This window comes from Schistocerca gregaria, chromosome X (assembly GCF_023897955.1).
Source record: "Schistocerca gregaria isolate iqSchGreg1 chromosome X, iqSchGreg1.2, whole genome shotgun sequence".
NCBI lineage: Eukaryota > Metazoa > Arthropoda > Insecta > Orthoptera > Acrididae > Schistocerca > Schistocerca gregaria.
The window spans coordinates 656,615,111-656,640,054 of record NC_064931.1 but is presented as its reverse complement, the minus strand read 5'-3'; the positions used below and the strand labels follow the sequence as shown (position 1 = coordinate 656,640,054).

General features: G+C 37.1%; 1 protein-coding gene across 1 annotated transcript in view; it reads right to left on the bottom strand.

Moving 5' to 3' along the window:
- The window catches only part of LOC126298259 (bromodomain adjacent to zinc finger domain protein 2B-like), a 285,171-nt gene that overhangs the window by 52,246 nt on the left and 207,981 nt on the right, over positions 1 to 24,944 (bottom strand). The window contains exons 27-31 of the mRNA XM_049989561.1: positions 24,733 to 24,878; positions 18,344 to 18,370; positions 17,424 to 17,630; positions 16,703 to 16,878; positions 1,091 to 1,310 (exon numbers count right to left, since the gene is read on the bottom strand). Coding sequence (XP_049845518.1) covers positions 1,091 to 1,310; positions 16,703 to 16,878; positions 17,424 to 17,630; positions 18,344 to 18,370; positions 24,733 to 24,878 — 776 coding nt within the window. The remainder of the gene's footprint in view (positions 1 to 1,090; positions 1,311 to 16,702; positions 16,879 to 17,423; positions 17,631 to 18,343; positions 18,371 to 24,732; positions 24,879 to 24,944) is intronic.

The window sequence follows — 24,944 nt, the reverse complement described above, 5'->3', positions numbered from 1 at the left end:
TGCCAGAAACTAAATCAAAGTGGAATTTTCAGTTGTATTTAAATTTTCCTGTGGTCAACAAGAGTCGAAATTAAAACATATTCTAAATGTTTCATAATTAATAAAATTGCAAAGTGAGTGATGGTGGAGACAAGAATTATGAGTTCTAGATTGACTTCTTCCATGATACTGTAGGTTTGTTAAAAAGTCATACGTTTTTTAGGGTGATCAACTGTAACATATAAGACAATATATAATGAACTGTGAAGAAACTTTGTGTGGCAGTGCTGTAAGTTCTCTGAAGCTGAAAATAAAGTAATTTGTGTTGGCAGAAATGATGCTGAACTTCCATTCTTATTACTTATAAATGATATGTAGTGTACTAAATAGCTTGTAAGAGTTATGCCAAACAAAGAGACACTTAATTAATTAAGGCGAATCAAAACTTAACCTCGACAATGCATAGAACTAAATTAGAAGTGAGATTATACTGAAACAGCAAACATTACTTTTAATTTCCTCAATGAAAGCTTGCAATAATTGGAAAAATAGTTGTGTGTTCTCACACGAGATCTGCCTCTACTTGCGCACATTATTTTACATGTTTGCACTTAATTCAACTTAAATGATGAGCTTCAGTTTTAAATACATAGCATCATGGAACAAATGACAAAAGTAGCAGTGATCAGCTGCAAATTCTTAGCCAGTAAATTAAAACACACACGTGGTATGCACAGAAATCAATTGACACCACTATAATACAATGGGACCTCATTATAATCTAGTAACTTCTACAAATGTGACAGCTCCAAAAATTTGAAAGGAATATGGATTATGAATAATAATAAAAATATTAATATGCTGATTAATTGTACTGATTCACATTAAATCATTAACATGTCATTCTTGGGTTCAGATTTTAATTAGTTAACCCCCCTAATAATCCATGTAAATGGAAAAAAGTTGTTCTTCATTTTCCCACTCAATTTGTTGGAATTATATCTCACTCTCAGATACAATGACACTTCAAGGTTTTACTGTGGAGAAAGCCATAGGAGGATGCTAAAGGAAACAGTCAGAACTGAAAAAGCAAAATCAAGCGAATACCCACACTAGAACCTTTGCCGGATGCGGATGTAACCGAACTCACGGCTTTCATGATGCTCTTGTCCCAAGCGATGGAGGCCTCGAGCATGTAGAGAGCCATCGCAAGTTGTGCTGATGTGTGAGCACGCCCCACAGCCTCCCGCCACACGGCCAGCCCCTTGGGGATGCTGTCATCACAGGTTAGAGTATCTCCAGATATGCCAGACAGGTTTACATCCCCTGAGCTGTAAACAAAAATCATGTGATAGAAAACCACCATATTTGTAGATTACTTGTTTGCACTTCTTGTACAAATAAATCACTCAAAACACAGTCAACCTATATGAAAAGACACAGTTCACACAGTTCGATAAAGGTTTCAAATAAAATTATCAGAACAGTAGCACGTAGTGTATACAGCTCCTCAGGTAACTGCAGATCTCCTTTAATACATTCCAATTGAGAGTGAAATGTCATAGCACAGAAGATAAAGACAAAAGTATTTTAGATATCACATGCTCAACAGCTTGCGCAGGAACAGACATGCATAATTTCACCAAATTAATCTTTCAAAGATTTTTGTTAAAACAGTCAATACTTCTGACAGTTTACTAACTTTATTCGATTTCATTTGGTATACACTCTGGGATATTTCAGCTCAGTCACACCTGCCTACCTGCACATAAAAGAAATTTGTCATTTGTCCATGTCTTCAGCTGAATCATAAATATCAGGTTGGTGTAAATGCAAGATATTTGCAATTTTCACAATGGCATTCTTATTACATTTTCTTTCATGGAAAATCATTGTTTGCAACAGCCACGTGTTGAAAAAATTACTATATTTAGTTGGGGCAGTCTCTGCACTCAAAGGGTGTATTTCGACTACTTACTAAAAAAAAGTAATCAGCACCTCTCTGGCTTTTCCTGTGTCTTTACAATTACTACTACAACAACAAATACCCAAATAAGATATAATGAACCACATAGTAGTACATTAGACCACGTTATAAAATTGGAAGATATGTGACTGTTAATATAATTAACACCGAGAACCACACCCCCTAGCTGGCTTCCAATACTTCCTTATCTGCTCCTAATTCCACATGTCTCTCTCTCTCTCTCTCTCTCTCTCTCTCTCTCTCTCTCTCTCTCTCTCTCTCTCTCCCTCCCTCCCCCAGATCACCCCAACCCCCACCCACCTTACGTAGATCCACAAATCTCAAATCTGTTAGTGGGAACAATTATGTACACACTGTTGCCATAACTACAGCAATATGAATATCCATTTTGTGTGTGTGTGTGTGTGTGTGTGTGAGAGAGAGAGAGAGAGAGAGAGAGAGAGAGAGAGAGAGAGAGAGAGAGAGAGAGAGAGAGAGAGAGAAAGAGAGAGAGAGAGAGAGAGAGAGAGAGAGAAAGAGAGAAAGGGGGAGGAGGGGATAACATGAACATACACTAGAAAAAAAGCAAAAGTTCAAAAAGCATTGTGTTTTATGATCTGTTGCTTGTATCTGTACATACTGCATTAGTTGTCTGCAGGTGACTGGTAGCATTTCCTTATTCTTGTTTGCTGTTTCTATCCTGTGATTTCCATTATCTCAAAAATTCACCTCCATATTGAGTTGTTATTAGACTCCCATGAATTTTCTACTATGAAAATGATATATTACATGTCTGTAGATTTATAATTAAAATATTTGTTTTGACTTGTCTGAGTTAACTGGATTTCTGATGAATCAGAAAAATGTGTCTGCAAAAGATACAACTTTAGGGTATCATTGTTCTTTCACTTTTGTATAGGAGTGATATTTAAATAGTTAATTGATATATATATATATATATATATATATGATCTGATACAGTAAGCATTACAATGCTTCCTAAAAAGGGCAATTATATAAAGTAGTCATTCATAGTTCTGCATCACTGAAATTGTTGAAAATGTGCAGTGAAAAAGTTCAGGAGTATACAATAACAAATTTAAAACGTATCAATACAGCTTCACTAATCGAGCAATAACCCTGCATGCAGTACACTCACATAGTCTGGTTTGCACATCCCAGTATGAAAGAAAACCTTCAGGAATGCAGGGAAAGCTAATAATGAGCATCTCAACTAATTATGTCAGCTAAATGCAACACACTACATAAAGTACCTTCAAGTGTTAAGACTAATATTTTTTGGATCAAAAGAAAAATGTACTCATTTTAAAATAAAATACAAAATATGAGAGTTTTGGACATTATAATCACTAGTGAAGAGGATGCCCTAGAAAAATCTCACTTTTTCAGAAAATGTCCCACATAATTACATCTGTACTCATACTTACTTTATTTTATCTAAGATTCAGTGGCATTTATCTCAGAAAATGTGGTATTTATTGTAGCAAGTTAACAACTGGTATAATGAACTGTTTGGGGAGCTTCTATTGTTATAAGCTTCTTATTTTACATCACATACCATATTTTGCGGACTATACGACACAATTTTTTCTTCAAAAAATTGTCCCCGAAATTTAGATGTGTCTATACTCAGAATTAATATAAAAATATCCAGTGTTTGACATAAAATTCCTGGCAGTCTTTAAAATGGCCAGATATTCTATGTTGTGGGAAATCTATCTCCATTTGCTATCATTGGATTCAACTGACAGCAGCAGTATACCGATGCAACGAACATGAGTTGCGGGGATTCACAAACTTGCAGACACTGTCTCCTTTGTGCACCACCATCACAAACCCAGAACACAGCACAGCCTATGAAGCATCATTGCAGCATATGGTGCCAGGAACCTGAACTGAAAGTGATATGTGTTATCAGTAACAATACAATATTTTTGTTAGCTAGTTTCATATTGGTATGTATGTGATGTGGGCTATAAATTGAAAGTAATAGCATATGCAGGAGAGCATGGAAACAGAGGAGCTGAGTGGCATTTTGGTCATCTACCAACAGAAGAAACCATTCGCAAATGGTGAGCTGGTAAAGAAGAATTAAAATAGATGACAAAGACTAAATGTGCAAATAGAGGGCTGAACTCAAAATGGCCAAAACTACAAGATTATGTATTGAAATGGATTCAAAGACACCATAAAAATGGCACCAGAATTAATACAAAAATGATTCAATTACACACCCATAAGCTGGTGCTACAATGGAACTTAACATACTTTACAGGTGGAGTTGGTTTGTGCTACAGGTTTATGAAGCACCATTGACTTACCGTATTTACTCGAATCTAAGCTGCACTTTTTTTCCGGTTTTTGTAATCCAAAAAACCACCTGCGGCTTGGAATCAAGTGCAAAGTAAGCGGAAGTTCTGAAAAATGTTGGTAGTTGTCGCCACAACTAACTTCTGCCGTCAAATATATGTAGCGCAAAACAGGTATGCTTTGCAGGCACAATGATAAATACTGGCGCCAAAACATCTGCATCAGTAAATAAATTAAAAGAAAAGGTAGAAGAATGTAAACATTATGCCATGTACTCTTTCGTGTTTGCTGTTATCACATTTAAATCCTGTTTGCCTAATAAACTACGAAACTAGAGTGAGACAACAGCCAACGCGGAAGAATATACATATCATGTCATGTTTGTATTCGTATTATTCTTATGCTGAATAGTGATACAGTCAGAAATGAAACATGGCAACTAATTTCTGTGCAGAACGTAATGTACTAAAGAGGCATTTGCAAAGATTTTCAAACGGAGAAAATTTTTCGCTAAACTCTCGTTCAGAACAACTTCTATCATACGCAGTCCATTATTTGGTTCTTGTTGATCATTATCAAAGACAGCAGTAGTGTAAGTAACAACAAATAGCAGTGTCTTGCCATTGTTTCGCTTATGAGACAATTCCGGTCTTTTTTTTTTATTGTAAGCTGCGGTAGCACGCACAAAAACAAGCCATGCCGCGAGCGGCGACAGGCTGTAAACACTAATTATCAGAATGCAACAAACAATGCATGACACAGTACAATAATGCACTATCAGCTTAGAGTGATGTAAACCCCTATAACAAAGAGCATGGCACTTACCAGATCAAAGCAAAATAAGCAATCGATTCACACCAGAAGAAGCGCGAAAAAGGAAGAGTAGCCATATAAATATGGACGGAGCACCTGACACATAGCAATGGCTACTTGGTAAAGCTTAATTGTTAAGCTTACGACTTGAACCAAACTACTGCAGCTTTATCTTCATCCATTTGACCTCAATTGTGTTTCACGTTACAATGGACCAACTTTGTTTTGATTTGGAAGGGTGGTTTAAAACTTTTCTCTCACCTTGAATTTCGAGTCTCAAATTTCAGGAGTGGCTTGGATTTGGTTTTTTTTCCCCTTGATTTTGAGTCTCATTTTTCAGGTGCGGCTTAGATTTGAGTGCAGCTTAGATTCGAGTAAATAAGGTAGCATGCGAACCAAAACCAAAATATCTCAGAAAATGTCACAAGAGTATGAAGAGAAAATATTATTTTTCCATTGCTATATTATTCAACATTTAAAGAAAACCAGTGTGGAATAAGCCAAATAACAAATATAGACGAAAGTCCTCCAAGATTTGATGTCCAAGTAACAGAACTGTTGCCATGAAAGGTGCTAAAACTGTAACTATAAAAACAAGTGGACATGAAAAAATGCATTACATTGTTGTTCTTTTCTGTTGTGCCCATGGTACTAAACTTAATCCAATGATCATTTTCTAACCGGAAACAATGACAAAACCTTCTGAAATACTGTCCAATTTTGTCGTTCATGTACGTGACAAGGGCTGGATGTATGAGGCTAGTATAGAATTATGGATTAACAGCGTGTGGGAGAGAAGGAAAGGTGCTTTACTGAAGAAGAGTTCTCTTCTTGTGCAAGATCAGTTTAGTAGCCATTTGAAAAACTCTGTGAAAGATCAATTGAAACAGGGAAATACAGAGCATGCTGTTATTCTGAGTGGGCTTAATTCACAATTGTGACCTTTTGGTGTCTCGATAAATAAAATGCTAAAAGTGTATGAGAGAGGAATGGAACAAATGGATGATGGGTGAAATCCTACATGAATTCATGCCGAAGGGAGCTTTAAAACAACATAAAATCAAACAAGTGTCTCAGTGGATAAAAGCAGTTGTGGTCTAGAGTGAGAGGAGACATTATTGTTAAATCTTGGAAGAAATGCAGCATAAATAAGAAAGTTCAGATAACAATTTTCAGTGATTTTAAAGGTAAGTTCGATTTTGTAAACTTTGAACCTTTTTTAGTCTTGCTTTGCAGTCTAATACTTAAAATGGTAAAATTGTAATTTTTTTTAAGAATTACTTAAAAATTTATCTGTGTCTTATAGTCCGTAGTATCTTATGGTCCATAAAATATGGTCACAACTCTTGGTACCAGCCCAAAGTAATATCATACTGAGAAAAAAATAAACCTTCATTCAGAACTTTTAATGCTAATCCTACCATAAACACAGTAAGTATTTTATAAATATGTGGCTGGAACAGAGAGTCATCCACTACAATAAAATTTTTGTCAATCAGTTGAGACAGTGGCTCATTTGAGCACCACCATTGTTATCCCAACACCCAAATGCATAGTTAATGACCAGTTGTAACAGACTGCTGCATAATAATGCTGTACAGCTAGGTTGGTCAGTGTATAAATGTAAATGACTAAATTCATAGGGTTTATACAGATCTGATGTGACTAGGCATCCATAGCTTGCTTGTAACAGCAAAGTCACTTTTCCGTTGCCACCACACAACAAAGTGTAAGCAGATTGGAAAACTCATGTCTGTCACTGTGAATAGTAAATTATTAATATATCAAGTGTTACTTCACTTAAAATGGTTATGACAGATGCAAACTAGTGTCAGTGTCAAGCAAAAGATTGAAAGATGTTTGCTTCATATTGACTTGAGCATCAGTATTTTTAGAGCCATGAATTTAATTTTTTCCCCGAGCAAAGATGTTGTATGTATGCAATATTCATCTAAAATCACATAGCAAACTTCCGGAGTTTTAAACTACAGGTTCCATAACCATGGGTTGGCAGGATCTAGTAATATTTAAATTCATGAAAGTAACCATGACCACGTATTCTTCTACAAGGATATGCAAAAATAGAATACAGCAATGTTAATAAACTGATTGTAGCCAATCAGTACACTTATTTATTTTGATCTACTGCTTCAAGTGTAATATTTGATTACTGAGATGGCAGTGTCATAAAGTCATGCACTGTAACACGCAACAGTACCAAATTGTTGGCTCTGAGACACTGTGTTGGGGAGTGACAAGAAACTCAATTTCCACAAGAAAATATCACTGAGAGTTACCCTCTACCCACCATCCCATTATTTTTAAATAAAAAATTACAGCTAAATTTCCCCTTGGCAGTAAGGACGGTGGAAATGGATTTGTTTTTATAATGGTTGTTGATATTAACGTGACTCCTGCTCCCGTGTATTTTGGAAGCATCCTCCATGATATTATGACTTTGAGAGAGCCTTGTTGGATTTTGTAATACTGTTACAACTGTCAATTTCATTGTAGAATAGCACCATCAGCATTTGTGTAGGTGATAGCACAAGATGAATAGTCTATTAATGGAGCAGTCCATAACTACACACCCGAAATTACTTCTACATTTGATGATAAGTCTCCATCCGAGATAACATGCTGCTTCCTCCCTACACAAAAGGTCCTCAATCCAGACACAAATTTCACCTGATACCTCAAATGACCATACCTTTGGCAATAAGCATAGGTGTGCTACTGAGTAAAATGCTTTTCAGAAATCAAGAACTACTGCATTTACCTGACTGCCTTGATCCAAAGCTTTCAGTATGTCATGTGAGAAAAGTGCAAGTTGGATTTCACATTGTATACTGTACAGTTTCTTGAACGAAAATAAAAGAATTTCGCACTTTTTGAGCCAAATTCCATTACAAAGATGTGGAGAACACTTCACATAGTTTCAGTAGGTTTTGTTGTTGCTGCTTACTTTTTGCATAGAGCTAGATGTAATCCACATAAGATAACTTGAAGGGTTTTCACTAGCAGATTTTATAATATACTGTTATCTTGTTAGAATTTAGCAGGTTCAAAAAAATATCTAAATTACAAACAACAGAGAACTGAGTGAATAATTACTCATAACTGGAACTTCTTTGGTTCCAATGTTCTCAATATTTCTAAATGGTGGTTACTTGATATTTGACCAGGAAAATATCATTTTATGTCTCCATATAACTTCTAAATGAATGAGAGAAGTTTTTCTTTGACTTACAAAATACACCATTATTTCTCTATCTACACTCATCCTTCGTCTGGAGATACTGGCATACTTTACATAAATCTTCTTCCTCACTGTAATAATTCATCAGAACAGATTTTCCATTCTGCCAAATGCATATGCTAATCATCTCTCAATCTTGTTTCTCACTTTTTATGCCCACAGTCCCAGATACGTTTATTGGTATTTTCATTCATTTAAAGTCACCTTCAAAAGATCACAAGTGTGTGTGTGTGTGTGTGTGTGTGTGTGTGTGTGATGCGCGCGCGTGTGTGCGTGTGCGCACGTGCACATGATTATCAATCTCGTAGGACATTTCAATGATAATCAAACTGCTGCTTCTTCTGTCAATTGCTCACATTACTGGATGAGCTTACAATGAGAACAGAACTCTCCCACAGGTTCAACTGTCCTCATGAGGATCCTATTCCACTCCCCTCACCAAGAAACAATGCTTAGCAGTAATGAAGATTTAACCTGACTCCTCAGTTAGGCAATTACACATGCCATCCACGTAACCATAGTAATATCATGGACCAAGCGGGACATTATGAAATGTGTGATACTGGCTATTAAGAATGTAACCATATGAGAGTTTCTATATTTTTGAAATGCAAATTACATGGTTACCTCTTCCAAACTGTACTGTTCAATACAAAACTCCTCAATAACTATAAAACTCAGTACAATGTTTAGTTGGTATAGCAAATTTTGAAAGCTACATTGTAAACAAGTGGTATATGCTCACATTTTCTTTGATCTCAAATTATTCTATCAGAACATGAGAACAGAATGTTATACATTGAAGAGCCAAAGAAACTGGTACACCTGCCTTATATTGTGTAGGGCCCCTGCGAGCATGCAGAAGTGCCAGAACACAGTATGGCATGGACTCTACTAATGTCTGAAGTAGTGCTGGAGGGAACTGACACCACAGATCCTGCAGGGCTGTACGAGGGGATGGAGATCTCTTCTGAACAGCATGCTGCAAGACATCCCAGATATGCTCAATAATGTTCAAGTCTGGGGAGTTTGGTGGGCAGCGGTAGTGTTTAAAATCAGAAGTGTGTTCCTGGAGCCACTCTGTAGTGATTCTGGATGTGTGGGGTGTCACATTGTCCTCCTGGAATTGCCCAGGTCTGTCAGAATGCACAATGGACATGAATGGCTGCAGGTCATCAGACAAGATGCCTACATATGTGTCACCTGGCAGCCATATCTAGACCTATCAGGGGTCCATATCACTCCAACTGCACATGCCCTACTCCATTACAGAGCCTCCACCAGCTTGAATAGTCCCCTGCTGACATGCAGGGTCCACAGATTCATGAAGTGGTCTCCATCCCATACACGTCCATCCACTCAAGATAATTTGAAACAAGACTCAACCAACCAGGCAACATGTTTCTAGTCATCAACAGCCCAATGTTGGTGTTGACAGGCCCGGGCAAGGCATAATACTTTGAGTTGTATTGTCATCAAGGGTACATGAGTGGGTCTTTGGCTCTGAAAGTCCATATTGATGATATCGTGTCAAATTGTTTGCACACTGACACATTTGATGGCCCAGCATCGAAACAGGCAGCAATTTACGGAAGAGTTGCACTTCTGTTACGTTGAACAAGTCTCTTCAGTCGTCACTGGTCCTGTTCTTGTAGGATCTTTTTCCAGCCACAGCAATATCAGAGATTTGATGTTTTACTGGATTCCTGATATTCACAGTACACGCGTGAAATGGTTATATGGGAAAATCCCCACTTCATTGCTACCTCAGAGATGCTGTGTACCATCGCTCATGTGCCAACTATATCACCACATTCAAACTCACTTAAATCTTGATAACCTGCCATTGTGGCAGCAGTACTGATCTAACACATGCGCCAGACACTTGTTGTCTTATATAGGCATTGCCAACCACAGTGCCTTATTCTGCCTGTTTACATATATCTGAATATACATGCCCAACCCAGTTTCTTTGGCACTTCAGTGCAAACATGTTAACAACAAAAAGCACTCTGTAATTAATTAATTAATTAATGAGCAATATTTTTACATTGTTAATCAAATGGAAAAATCAAGTTTAATGACAAAGAAAACAGTGTATTGATATGTAATTGTATCTCTAAAACAAAAGATATGCATAAAGTAATGAAAACTCAAAAGTTTGTAACTGTGAATTAAGTTGTTTAAGAAATCTAACCATAGATCTCTATTTTTCCAGTTGTTCAGATATATAAATAATGGAGCTGCTGAGGTCACCATAGTTGTTGCACGAGCATCAAAATTTGGTTGGCATCCATTTCACTAAGAAATGTAATTTTACCATGTTCTCAAAGTTTTGTCAATCTTAATTTCATTCTGTTTTGTGTAAAAAGTAATGTGCAATAAATATAAACAATTTAATTACACACCTGGTGTCATCTACATTATTTGGAGAACTGATTTGCAGATTGGATTTTTCCAGGCAGCGAACTGCAGATAGACAACCAAAATCATCACGCAAGACATTATCAAATAATCAGATGAGTATTTTTGTTGCCAGGTTAAATGTGAATATTGCTCTTTACACTTTAATTTTTTTGTGACATACATTTGTAAAAAGTTGCCTGAATTCTGGACTTATAATTTCACTTCATTATTGGCCCAGTACTGAGCATTGCAGTACACCATGCAGACAGTCTTACACAACTGCTGAGAAAAAAAGTAGTATAGCCAACACTAATGTAAGGAAAAGAAGCCAAGAGAAATTGGCAGTATCAGAAAGTAACTACTTCTTACAAGCCCTCTGGTTTTATAACATAAACAGATTCACTGAAAGCTACAGAAACTGTGTATCATGTGTCTCTCCTAATGGTTGCCAGGGGATTTTCCTCTTGTGAGTTTGGTCATGAGCTGTTTCATACTATCTCCATTGTCAATGGAAAATATTATTTTGATTTATATTATTAAAAAAAATCATACCTACATTTTAAGAAAATTGTGAAAAAGATAGAGTGCTACAACACACCATATAGATGATGTGCTGAGTTGCAGACAGGCACGATTAAAAGACTGTCACACACGTAAAAGTCTTTTTGCTGTGCCTGTCTGCAACTCAATGTGTCATCTTTACAATGAGTAGCACTCTATCCTTTTCATAATATTGCTGATACTCCAACTTGGACTTTCCACTGTTTGATTACATCTAAATTTTAATTTTATGTGGCTAATAGAGGCAATAACCTCAAACTAAGGCTGTTTATAAAACATTGATGTATTGATGTATCTATATTTTTCCAAAAAGTGTCAATATATATCAGCAATATATTTTTCCTGATGCATCAATATCAAAATGGCAGTACTGAGTGCCAATAATTTTCTTATATATTATATTTTTTTGACAATTTTTGGTACAAATTTGAAGCTGTTCTTTTGAAATTGTAGTAGAACATAATTTCACTTTCACTGTGTGAAGGAGTCTTACTACTTTTTGAGCTTTCATCATGTCCAATCTTTCTCTTTGACTGTGTGAAGCAAATATATATATATATATATATATATATATATATATATATATATATATATATATATATATATATATATATATATGTGTGTGTGTGTGTGTGTGTGTGTGTGTGTGATAACAAGAGGAAGTCTGACTGGCTGTGTGCTATTTTTTCACATCGGCATTCTTCAAAAACAGTTGCTGAAAATGATGAACAAAAATCTAAATGACACGACTGGTCTTCGCTGTGGGCAGAAATGTGCGAGGGGAAATGCTGATGTAATCAGCACTTGGTGGTACCAACAGAAACTGCAACATTTAGCTTCACCATGCAATTTTGACACTACAACTGCTAGGTCACTGACATTGGCAGGGGAAAAAAAAAAAAAAAAAAAAAAAAAACGAGGAAGTCAACATGAAGTGACAAAACCAAGCCACAGACCCATCGGACACTTTTTATTGTGCCACTTACATGCAGTTACCATTGTTAGCAAAGTAGTTATTGCCAAGGATAAACATGCATAGTTTTCCATTCAGTTCTTGATCAAAGGGGGATAGCCAGGCTACTAGTTTTTTGATGTACAGAGTATCTAACAATAAACCAGTACTTAAATATACTGCCATAAAACTGGCAGTATGCTTACAATGTGAAGCCAATATTTTTATGGGCCTCTATATCAATATTTTTTCCATCAATATATCAATACCTTTTCTCGATATATCACATTCCCAATATTTTTAAAACTGTCAATAGTCCTGCCTCAAACAAGTGTTGTGCGGTATTAAGGTCAAGGTGATTTACTGAGAGCAACAGCAAAAAATGCAGAATAATCATGTTTCCGGCAGCTACTGGATGCATCTCAATATACGTCTAAAACTATTCTCTCCCAGCCACCTGAAAGAATGTGGCCAAGGGTGTTTTATGTACAACTTTATTTACCATTTTTCCCATTCCATTTATGAATGGTGTACAAAAAGAATGGTGGTGGGTAAGCTTCCACATGAGCTTCAACTCTTCTTATTTAACCATCACAGTCATTTCATGAGATATATATGGAGCACAGTTACATACTACCCAAGTGTTATTTGAATTTACACTTTTGAAATATTAACAGTAAAATCCTGTGTACTGTGTAATGCCTCTCTTGTAACTGTGTTTTGCTTCATCTCTACTGCTTCTATTAATCTGACCTGGTAATAGTCCCAGACTCATAGAAAATACTCAGGAACTGGTCAGGCAAGGATTTTTTATGTCATATCTTTTATGTGTAAATCACATTTCATTATATGTTGTTCAGTGGGTTTCAGTCTGGCATCTGCCTTTCCTATAATTAGTTTTGTAAGTGTAGCTCTATTTTAAATCCCTCCAGACACATGCCCTTAGATATTTAACAGCTATGTCTGTTTTGAATGACTTTTACCCACTCAGATAATCAAACTATAATGGGGCTTACGGTCTACTTATGTGTAACATGTTACAGCTGTTACATTTGCCAGTTACTGCAACAAATGTCAATCCTTTACAAGTATTTTAACATTTTCAGACTTTTCAGTACTTCAGACATCATCTGCATATAGCATCACAGAGCTTCCAACATTAACTACCAGATCATTAAAATGCATCATGAAGAGTGCCAGTACAATAAAACTTCTTTAGGACATGCCCAGTTTATGTTCATGATTTCTCTTCATTTGCTTACTTCTATTTGGCAGGCAGTCTTCAGACCCATCACAAAACTGTCTGAAACTCCATAAGCTTGTTCTTTGTTCACTATGTGATAGTCACTGTATATTACAGTACGATGGGACTTTAGAAAAGTGTGCCATGTAACAGCAACCAAACTCAATGTTTTGCTGTGACTGTAAATAAATAATTTTGAACTGAATATCACAGTGGCAACGGCCTTGCCACAGTGGAAGTTAAGTGCTGTCAGGCTGGTCGGCACTTGGATGGTGACCATCCAGGCCGCCATGCACTGTTGTCATTTTTCAGCATCCACTCAGCCTCGTGATGCCAATTGAGGAGCTACCCAACCGAATAGTAGCGGCTTCGGTCAAGAATACCATCATTACAACCGGGAGAGCGCTGTGCTGACCCCATGCCCCTCCTATCCGCATCCTCCTCTGAGGATGACACGGCAGTCGGATGGTCCCGATGGGCCGCTTGCGGCCTGTAGACGGAGTGGAATATCACAACAGAGTGATCTGACATTGCTGTATTAATTGGGAACATAAAAACACAATTCTAAAATTTTGTTAAAATGGGACACAGAACTATGCTTTCCTTTGACAGTGAAGGTTGTATGAAGATTTTGAGCAGTTTTTGTTAAGGCTTAACAACCATACATGTTACAAAGATTAAACTGAAAATACCTTCAAAACACTAGAGAAATGGCATATGATAACTCTTAGTAGAGATACCTTGTAAAATATTTCCTTTAGATCTATATGATGTTATCACAGTTCTAAGTCTTCACATGACATCAATACAAGTTATCAAGATTAATTTAGCTGCAATGTAAATGTTTCTCTACAGTAAGCAATTGAATTTCTTCTCCATCACATAATTATAAATAAAAAATGAGTATGCTTTACAATGGCCCAGGCAAAAAGTAGACCACATATAATTCCTGTACAAGAAAAGTTAAGGTGTCAAACTGGATGGTAAAACTAGTGTTCAGCCTGTGAGCAGAACTAATATGCAGCTTACATGACTAATTTTACCAACAAAATATTAGTATGTTAATGTACACTGATGAGTTAGAACATTATACATAATATCCAGTGTGTCCACCTTTGGCACAGATAACAGTAGCAATGTGTTGTGGCGTGGAATCAATGAGGCCTTGGTAGGTCACTGGAGGGAGTTGGCACCACATCTGCACATAAAGTCACCTAATTCACGTAAATTCTGGGGAGGGGGTGATGAGCTCTGACACCACGTTCAATCATACCCCATATGTGTTCTATTGGGTTCAGATCTGGTGAGTTGGAGGGCCAACACATCAATTGGAACTCGTCACTGTGTTCCATGAACAACTCCATCACACTCCTGGCCTTGTGACATGGTGCACTATCTTGTTGAAAAACGCCACTGCTGTCGGGAAACGCAATCGTCATGAAGGGTTGTACATGGTCTGCAACCAGTGTATGATACTCCTTGGCAGTCACAATGCCCCTCACAGGCTCCACTAGATCCATGGATGCCCACATGAATGTACCGCACAATGTAGAGCTGCCACCAACTTTCCTCTGTCTGGAAGTACAGGTGTCAAGGAGCTGTTCCCCTGGAAGACGACAGACTTGCGCCTTCCCATCGGTGTGATAAAGAAGGTATCAGAATTCATCAGACCATGTAACACACTGCCCCCGATGTCGTGGTGTTAACATTGGCACATGCATGGGTCATCGACTGCGAAGCTCCATTGTTAGGGGTGTTCAATGCACTGTGTGTTCAGACACGCTTGTACTCTGCCCAGCATTAAAGTCTGATGTTAGTTCTGCAACGATTCACCACCTGTCCTCTTTTACCAGCCTGCCCAGCCTACAATGTCTGACATCTGTAATGAAAGGTGGCTGCCCAACCCCATGATGTTTGGGAGTGGTTTCACCTTGGTTTTACCAAGTACTAAAAGGCACTCACCACAGCACTTCTCAAACACCTGACAAGTCACACAGTTCCCGAAATATTCATGCCAAGTCTACAGGCTATCACAAACTGCCATCAGTCCAACTCAGATGGCTTCTCCATTCTACACACAGACAGCTCGCTCATTGATACTACGTGCACCTTCTGTGTGTCTGACTAGCACTAGCAGTCATTCCACACTAAGAGATGCTGCTGTCACCTGAATGGGTTTATATCGATAGTAGGTTGGTGGTCATAATGTTCTGGCTTATCAGTGTATTTAGTATTTTAATTAATCTTTCAGTTATATGGTCAATAGCATTACTGTACAAAACATTACAAGAAACTGATGCAAGTTATGCGTGAGGAATTACACAGTACAGTTATGAAGTTAATATGTGAAGTTCAATCATATTCTCTCCAATACAAACAGCCACTTTTAGACAGAAGACTAAAGATCATCTCACAAAATTCTGGTTACAACTCTTGCATATTCAGACTAAAACTGTTGCCACAAGCATTACACTCAAAATACACTTTAAGAAATAGGTATCAAACATGTCTAGCTTGAGCAGAAATTGTCTTGGAGAAAAAGAACAAATTCTGGATGTATGATGTGTGTATTAACTATTGCATTATTTTTACACCACTAACTTCACAATCAGATTTCACAGTGTAAGGGAACATGTTTATTTTTTTCCCCTGAGGAAGAAAAGGAAGCAAGGTTAGAGTTTAATGTGCCCTTGAAACTTTGGTCATTACAGATAGAGCATAAGCCCATTTGAATAATGATGGTAGTGGGAATCGACTGCAGTCTTCTTGAAAGCACCATACACTATTTACTCAAAGTAAAATTGAAAATGTAAACTAAGATACCTGGATGGGGATTTGGATGCACTCCTCTCATCTTTACTTCTCGTCTTAGATAGCACAACACATTATGTATAATTAACTGGTAACATTGAATGCTTGTAGGTATTGTAATAAACTGAAACCCATACAAATTGTAGTGTGGGGCAACATTTACCATTCTTCTATAACAATAATCATAAAACACTGTATGATCAGCCTTCTTTTTGTATTCACTTTTTTTACTGTGTCACATACAAGATGCATTCAGCACAAGGCGTAAAACATAAAAAGGATGTATTACAGCAAAATCTAAGATTAAAGCAAAAGATGTTAATTAACCTTTCAGTCTGATGATTAACAGCATTACTATACAAAATATTATAATAAACTCACCTCACACCGAGTGGAGGCTTTAAGTATCTTCTTTCAATTGCAGCTTCTAAGGAAATGAGACGTTCTTTTGCAATCTCAACTGGATTTGTCTTTGCTTCATCAACATCTGATGGTAAACATGATGGTCTGAACACAGCTGTCTCATCTGAAGTAATCCGCGGTGGGACCTTCCATCCCTAAATTTGTAGCACAGAAAAGAAAAATAACATGTATCGCTGAACACAACTAGTTACCACAAACAGCCTCACAACCTCATAACTAAATAAGTCCTTGTGCTAATAAAAATGAGGAACTGTTTGCTGTGAATAGAAAATACGTAATATACAGTATGTGGCTGAGAGGTGGGAGCAAAACAGCGGTATAAACAGAAAAATTCACCCAGCCACAGGCAAAAGTTCTTCTATTTAAGAATACTGGTTTCAGAAAGTGAAGAAAGTGCCATTTATATAGGAAGAACAGACACTGCAAAATGCAATGAATTCTAAGAGACAACCTAATCTAAGAAGAAACAGATAAAATTTATGAATGATTAACAGAAAGTGTGGGGTGTGAGAGACTGATATGAAGAAAGTAGAAATAAGTATGGATTACCAAAGTGGTGAAAAATTAAATAATGCTCCTTATATTTAGAACACACAGCAAAATGATATTCCAAAAACCATAATACGGCATCAAGTGAAGTGTAGCTTAGTAGAAATATACATTATTTGCCATAACTTACCTTTATCTGCATGCTGGCATTAGCTACCTTGTCTTCAAGTACTTCAAGCTGTTCCAGCATCTGCAAGTCAACACGAAGTGCTACTCGAGGGTACCATTGATCTGGCTCGTCTCGCAGAGGTGCTCCACCAGGTAATGCTGCGATTTTGTGATCCATGTCAGTGATTGCCAGATCTGTCACAGCTTTTTCACCTCCAGCGACACACACCTATAATGGACCAATACTGCTTCTTACTTGTTTCCATTTAACTGTTTATTGTCAGTTTATCATATAAATTTTGATTACAATGGTCCAGTTCCAATTTACATCAAATGGAAGAAAAGCAGCCTTACAAACTAAGAAAAATAAGTTTGAGAGCATTGCATAAAACCACAAGTGTGATTAATAAAAACACCACTAAAGGCAGTATCTACCACCAACAATTATTACAGAGAAAAAATTTTACATAAAATTTACAGTTAAAACAATGCACATACTTTTTTCTAATTCTTGTGAACACACATGGTACTAATCTCAGTAAAATAAAACAGTAAACCTTTCCTAGGAGTTTTGTAATTATTAAGCAAATATAGCACACAAAATGCCCTGTTTTGTCTGGTATTTCTTTTCTTCAGTCAGAAAAATACTGGTGCTAATGATAGCAATAACAGAGAAAAAAAACAATAGTTTCTAACACAAAAAAATAATAATAAATGTAATGATAGTTGCAAGAGAGCAAATTTTCAAATCAAATATGGTATGATGTGAAACACATAAGCCTCTAAAATGATATTTCGTTTTTATAGCTTCATAGTAGTTATAGTTAACATAGTTTACTGCACTCTACTGACAACAACCAAAGCAGCAAAATCAAAAATGCAAACACACCACCAAAGAGTAAACATGCATTCAAATACATCATCCTCTTTTTCCATACTCACACTAGAAATGAACATCCGATCCATTTGCTATGATGCCAAACAGAATACAAAAATTTGTAAGTATGTGGATAATGAGCAAGAAATCTTTTAGTCCTAAAGAGAATTGGCTATTACTGACCACTTGTGGGACAAATTGAGTGACACAAAAAACTTATAAAATGTTTAATATTCTCCCCCTCTATATGGTAATACTGCACTACAGGTAACTTAGGCTGACAAGTACCTCTATGTGCACCAAAATTAATGCCGCAACACTTTAGGCTTATGAATGGTTGAAGGTGTAAATATGCTTAAGTACACTACTGATAAAGTATTCTTCTCTTAATATATTACAGTGTGGAATTTAAAACTGCATGTTTAATACATCATGTGCTCCTTTTGTGCCAGGCTATACACATATCTTAAGAAATAAATGTAGTTATATAATGCATACAGTTGGACCAAACAACAAATAACACTCTACAGAGCAGTAGAAAAATAATCTTGATGGATATGACATCCCATCAAATCCTGGAGAAAAAACATCAACTGAGTCACATATTGTTCACCTGGGAATATGGCCAGCACCATGACAGCAGTGAACCTTACAATGCCTAGTTGTACGATGAGACCCAGTCGCAGTGCACTGGGCATAAAACTGTATCAGCAGAGTACAGCCTAAGTTTTGCATAAATTGTTACCAGATAAAACTTGTTCACATCATCTCCTGACTGTGTTGTTCACTGAGATTTGCTTTTGGTTTATACTACCAGGGCAGACCATGCATGCTTACTGCAAAAATCGTAAATTTGTTGTTTAATGTGGGTGTAATAGCTGTTGGAAGCATCTCTTTCCATGTAGGACAATTCATATAATATTTTGAACTTTAGATTTCCCTGCGCAAGAGGTAAATTTCTGCATCTGTGTTCAGCTCAGTACATTTGTCTGGAATAGTGCATGAACCCCATAGGAGTATTTAAAAGCATAGAAGCTTCTGTAAGTTTGGAAGATACGAGAAGTACTACAAGAAGTGAAGCTATGATGGTAGGTCTTGAGTCATGTCTGGATAGCTCAGTGTATAAGAGACTGCCCCTAAAACCAAGGGTCTGGGTTCAAGTCCTAGTCGAGCACACAGTTTTAATCTGCCACGATATTTCAAAATAGCACACGCACTACCGCAGATTGAAATAGTCATTCTGGAATATTTACAAGGTTCTACAGCACTGCCTTAAGTAAACAATGAAATCTGTAGCTTTGCAGTTTAAAAATGAAATTGAGTAATATATCAAGAACATCTTTTTGGGCAGTCCGCAGTGCGATAGGCAAACAATTGAAAGGATATGTACATTACTATCAATAGACTGATTATTTGTGAAGGGCAGAGATATTAACAAAGAAATATTACGATAAGATTACAATGAAACCAATACCATTAGCTGCTGTTGGGCATTGATATAAATCAACGGGGACAGTTGAAAATGTGTGCCGCTACCAAGCCTTGAACCCGGGATGTCCTGCTTACATGGCAGATGCTCTATCCATCTGAGCCACAAAGGGCACAGAGGATAGTGCGACTGCAGGAATTTATCTCCGGCACGCTCCCCGTGAGACCCACATTCTCAACTTTGTAGTCTATACACTACATTCGTAGTGCCCCTGCCATTATACCCATTACTTGTGGCAGACAATCCATCGAGTCCTGTAAGAGTTCAGGCAAATCATGTGCATCTGCACTGAAGAAGGTCATCAGCCAATTAGCCTTAAACAATATGAAAATGGCATCTGTTCTTTTGGACATGTCCGAAAGAATAGATGCCATCTTCATATTATGATGAGGTTCATAAAATAATTCGTATATCAATATTTTAAGGTATTTAATTAAGATAAAAATGAATGTAAGATTTACCGTGGAAGCTGATATGGCTAAATGTGAATAGTGTGATTACCATTACAAACAAGAAATTCAGAAGTTTAACATATTTTTGCAATGTAAAATCTATGTGGACAAAAGCAGAATAATTCATTTATTTAATCATATGGGAAGTGTTTATATAAGATGAGATTGGATACCTGGTATGTTTGTCATTATTCCTTAAGGGAACTTTCCACAGGGAGATACTAGTCAATAAAATGCATCTGCCTATTCATGTAGAGAACAGTACTTGTGACCTATATAAACAACATAGTATGGCATCAACACACAATTCCAAGAATACAAATTATGTCAAACTCTTTCAATGAACACTGCACCAACACAAGAGCACTTAGCTGGTCACTGAAGTCACCAGACCTCACTATTGTTGAGTACTTCTGGGATTCTGTCAAGAGTGCTGTAACTGCCTTGGATGCTGTTCTGACCAGCTGAACAAACAATGGCCAAATCTCTTCCCTCCACTGCCCTCCTCCCCCCCTTCCCACTCACTGCAATCAATATGGTCAAAGATACCTACATGCTACTAGGAAGGTGTCTAATTTAATGCTCATTAGTGAAACTGTGCTGTTCAAAGTGATGGCAGACGTTTTGAACATAAAGATCATGGATTAAAAGTTAGTAAGAGAAACACTATCACATAACACAGTAATTACAATGATAATTACAATGATTTTTTTATTTCATTTTAAAATAAAATAGTCCTCTCCAACCTTCTTGGGAAAAGTGGCAGCAACCTAAACAAGGGCAGTAAATGTATTAATAGTGGGCAAAAAAATTTCTTTAATCTTCCACTGTTAATGCTTGTATTGCAAATGGAGGCAGGTACCACTCTATCATAAGGTGGTTGGTCATGTAATTATTCAAGAAACTATCTTATTATTTGTTTAGAGCAATTTCGGAAAATTGCAGAAATTTTGATTGAGAATTATCAGAGTGTACACAGATCAACTGAAAACAAAATCTGAGTAAGAATCTGAAATAATATTTTGCATCTTTTTGTTATAATGCACCATTGAGATCACAGTTTTAATTCAATACATTATAGTTTTGGCTACTGTCATCATCAATTTGTGTGTCTTCAAGTACAAACTGAAACTGAAATTTTATGGAACTTTGTATTAAAAAATTGTGGACTGAGATTAGCTTATCCTGGATATCAGTCTTGTATTTAACCTATGCAGCACACTGTTCAATGCAGTAGCTCTACTGTGAGCAGCAATAGACAGCCTGTCATATTTACTCACACCTAAATTGTCTAGATTTTTTCTCTTGGAGCAATTTACAGGCATTTATGTAATAGGAAATACCCTTCCTGATCCAAAGTACAGGAACACCCCTACGTAATGCAGAACTGAGTGCTAAATGGTATGAAAGGTGGACCCATCAGCATAAAATGTGACAGTTGCCAGTACAGAAGTGGTGACACCGAAATGGGTCAGTCAGGAGAGATCAGTGCCTTCAAACATATACTAGCCACTGAATGTCACCTGAGTAAGAAATCCAAGGGCTTTTGTTTGGTGAATGCCTGGAGAATGTTCTCTGCTGTCATGTATAGTGCCAACAGTGAAGTATGTAGGAGGTGGTGTTATGATACAGGATTGTTTTTCAGAGTTAGGATGTGGCCCACTTATGGTGTTTAAGAAAACACTAAATGTGGAAGGATATGAACACATTTTGCAGCATTGTGTACTGCATAGGGGAACTATTCAAAGATAAAGTTTGCTTGTATCTGCATGACAATGCACTCTGTCTAAAGCTGCATTTGTGGGGCAAAGACCTGTGGACAATACCATTCCTGAAATGGACGGGCCTGGACAGTCCCAACCTGTACTCAACGGAACACATTTCGGGTGAGTTAGAAAGTCAACTTCTCTCCAGAGCCCAGCATCCAGCACCACTACTTTGTCTGGTTTCGGCTCTTGAGGGAGAATTGACTGCCATTCTTGTATAGACATTCAGAATCCTCACTGAAAGTCTCCCTGGCATAGTTCAAGCAATCATAAAGCCAAAGGGTGGACATACCTCATACTAAATCCCATTAATAAGTGTCTAGTTACTTCTGATCAGGTAATGAAATTAACTGCTTGTTGTGAATGCTACAAAATTAAGTGAAGAGAAATGTTAATTGGTCTTTGGAATTGTAAGTTTGAGTCTCTCCAGATAAAGTTTTGTTTCTTCAGTTGAACTTTTGCCAGAGGCAGCCTTCAGAGGAAGTTGGACACATCTCAAGACACCAAAACAGCCAAAGAGTGTGTGTGTGTGTGTGTGTAGTCAAACTCAAACTTGGTAACAGGCATGTGTGGATTGTGGCATTCATCCTGCAAACATTTTTAGAGCACGTGTTGCCACACAATCTTTATTATTAAGATCAGGCACTATCAGTGCAGCCTCAGTAGGCCAGGCTTGAAAATGAACCTGTAAGGTTCGCAACTAGTCACCCAATAATATTGCAACTGCTGACGGAACCATTAATGAACACTTTAAGGAATTTAAGCTAAAGTTGCTGTTCCCTATCTACAAAGTGTTCAAACGCAAGAAACATAAATGTAACCTCTAACCATATACAGAAGAAGTACAACAATTGTATGATTCACTGTCATTACAGAAATGAATTAAGAAAACTACACTTAACTTTGGAACATTATATCAAACTGCCTAACAAGCTCTTCTATGTAACTGTTACCATAGCTCTGATATAGCTGTTGCACTTAATCAAAAGCTCCATTTGTGAGATTCTATAACTTTGGGAATCTCTGGAAGTTTTGCCTTCATATTTTGAGCTTTATTCATTTGTTTTCAAGACTCAAAAGGAATCAAAACAACAGCCTATGGATGATTACTAAAACAGAGTGGCTCTTGTGCATAAGGTATGACTGTTTTAAGGAATATATGATCCTATGAATAACTGTGGTTTTTAGTAACTATAAAGCAACACGAGAAGCCCAGAGTACAATCACTAAGTGATCACCATATGTAGCATCCATGATTTTATCCAGTTAATTTCTGTAAATGAAAGGGACTAAAAAAGACAACTTTAGATACAAGGGTCATTCAGAAAGTAAAGAACATTTTGTTTTCACACGTGACTTCGTCTTCTCCTCCCCATCACCACCACCACCACAACCACTGACACCACCGGACCAATCACTGACATTGGAACTCATCTGCTTCAGTTTGGCGGCAGCTACGATCCAATTTGGTTGCTTACTGCTTAGCTATGCAATTTTAAAATGTGTGACAAAATTGACAATCTCGCCAGTGTGAGGTGTGCAGTGTCATCCATTTTTAAATGCGCAAAACATCTGACCCACCAAAATTTATAGACAGATAACTGTGGTGTATGGAAATGTGATGAACAAAGCATAAGTTTGGAAGTTTTGATCATGTTTAATGGTGCGCGGAAGAATGCTTACAACAGAGGTCACTCGGGCCAGCCCTCAGTGGTGACTAATGGACTCAAAGCAAGGATTGAGATAAAAATCCTAGAAGATATGCGTTTCACAATTACTGCACTGCGCTCATTCTTTCCAGACATTTCAAGAACTGTGTTGTTGTATGAGGTTGTTAGTGCAGATCTGGCCTTTTAAAAAGTGTGTGCTAGGTTGGTTCCTTGAATTTTGACAGATGAATACAAAATCAAACAAAAGACAGCTGCAATGACATTTCTCAGTCGCTATGAAAAGGATGGTGATGAATTTTTGAATTGCATTGTCACTGGTGATGAGACTTGGATATCACATTTCACACCAGAAACAAAGAGCCAATCAGTGGAATGGCATCATTCGTACGCCCCAATGACACCAAAACAAGCAAAATAAATTTTGATCACCAGAAGGATTATGGCCATGGTGGTTTAGGAGAGTAAGGGTATCCTGCTCATTGACTAAATGCTTAGAGGTGAGACCTTAAATGCAGCAGCCTACTGTCTGATGCTTCAATGACTTCGCCATGCCATTCAAAACAACTGGCACAGAATGCTAACCAATGGGGTCATTCTCTTTCATGGTAACACACATCCACATGCAACAGGAGTGACACATGACTTGCTTCAGTGGTTTCAGTGGGAAATGTTTCAATATTTTCCATACAGTCCACACTTAGCACCATGTTATTACCACTTACTTCCCAAATTAAAATATTTTTTGTGTGGACAATGCTACGGAAGTGATGATAAACCTAAATAAGCCATTACTCAGTGGTTCAGCAACATGGTGGCAACTGAGCATGCAAAAGGCATAAAAAGCTGGCAAAATGGTATGACAACTGGCAAATTTGAATGGTGACTATACAGAAAAGTGGCCTTGGTACCAAATCATATGTAAAATACATTTTTGTTTAGTTATTTCAAATAAAAATATCTGTAGAAAAAACATTATTTACTTTCTGAATGATCCTTGTAAATAAGTAACACACAATAAAATGAGCACAAATAAGATACTAAATGAAAACATTAAAAGCTGGTACAAATAGTTCTTACCTTCCCACAAGATTCCAGTGCATGTTCCATATATTTCCCAACTACCCTCTTGAGTTCACGTTCACGGACACCTCTAGTATGCAAGTTATCTAAGATTGTCTGTAACTGATCCTTGTCTGTGATACGCCACCATCCTCTTTGTAGTTCTGTGGATTTAAAGTAATCAAATGCGTGAGTGATATGTTATACTTCATAGTGGTGCAACATAATGG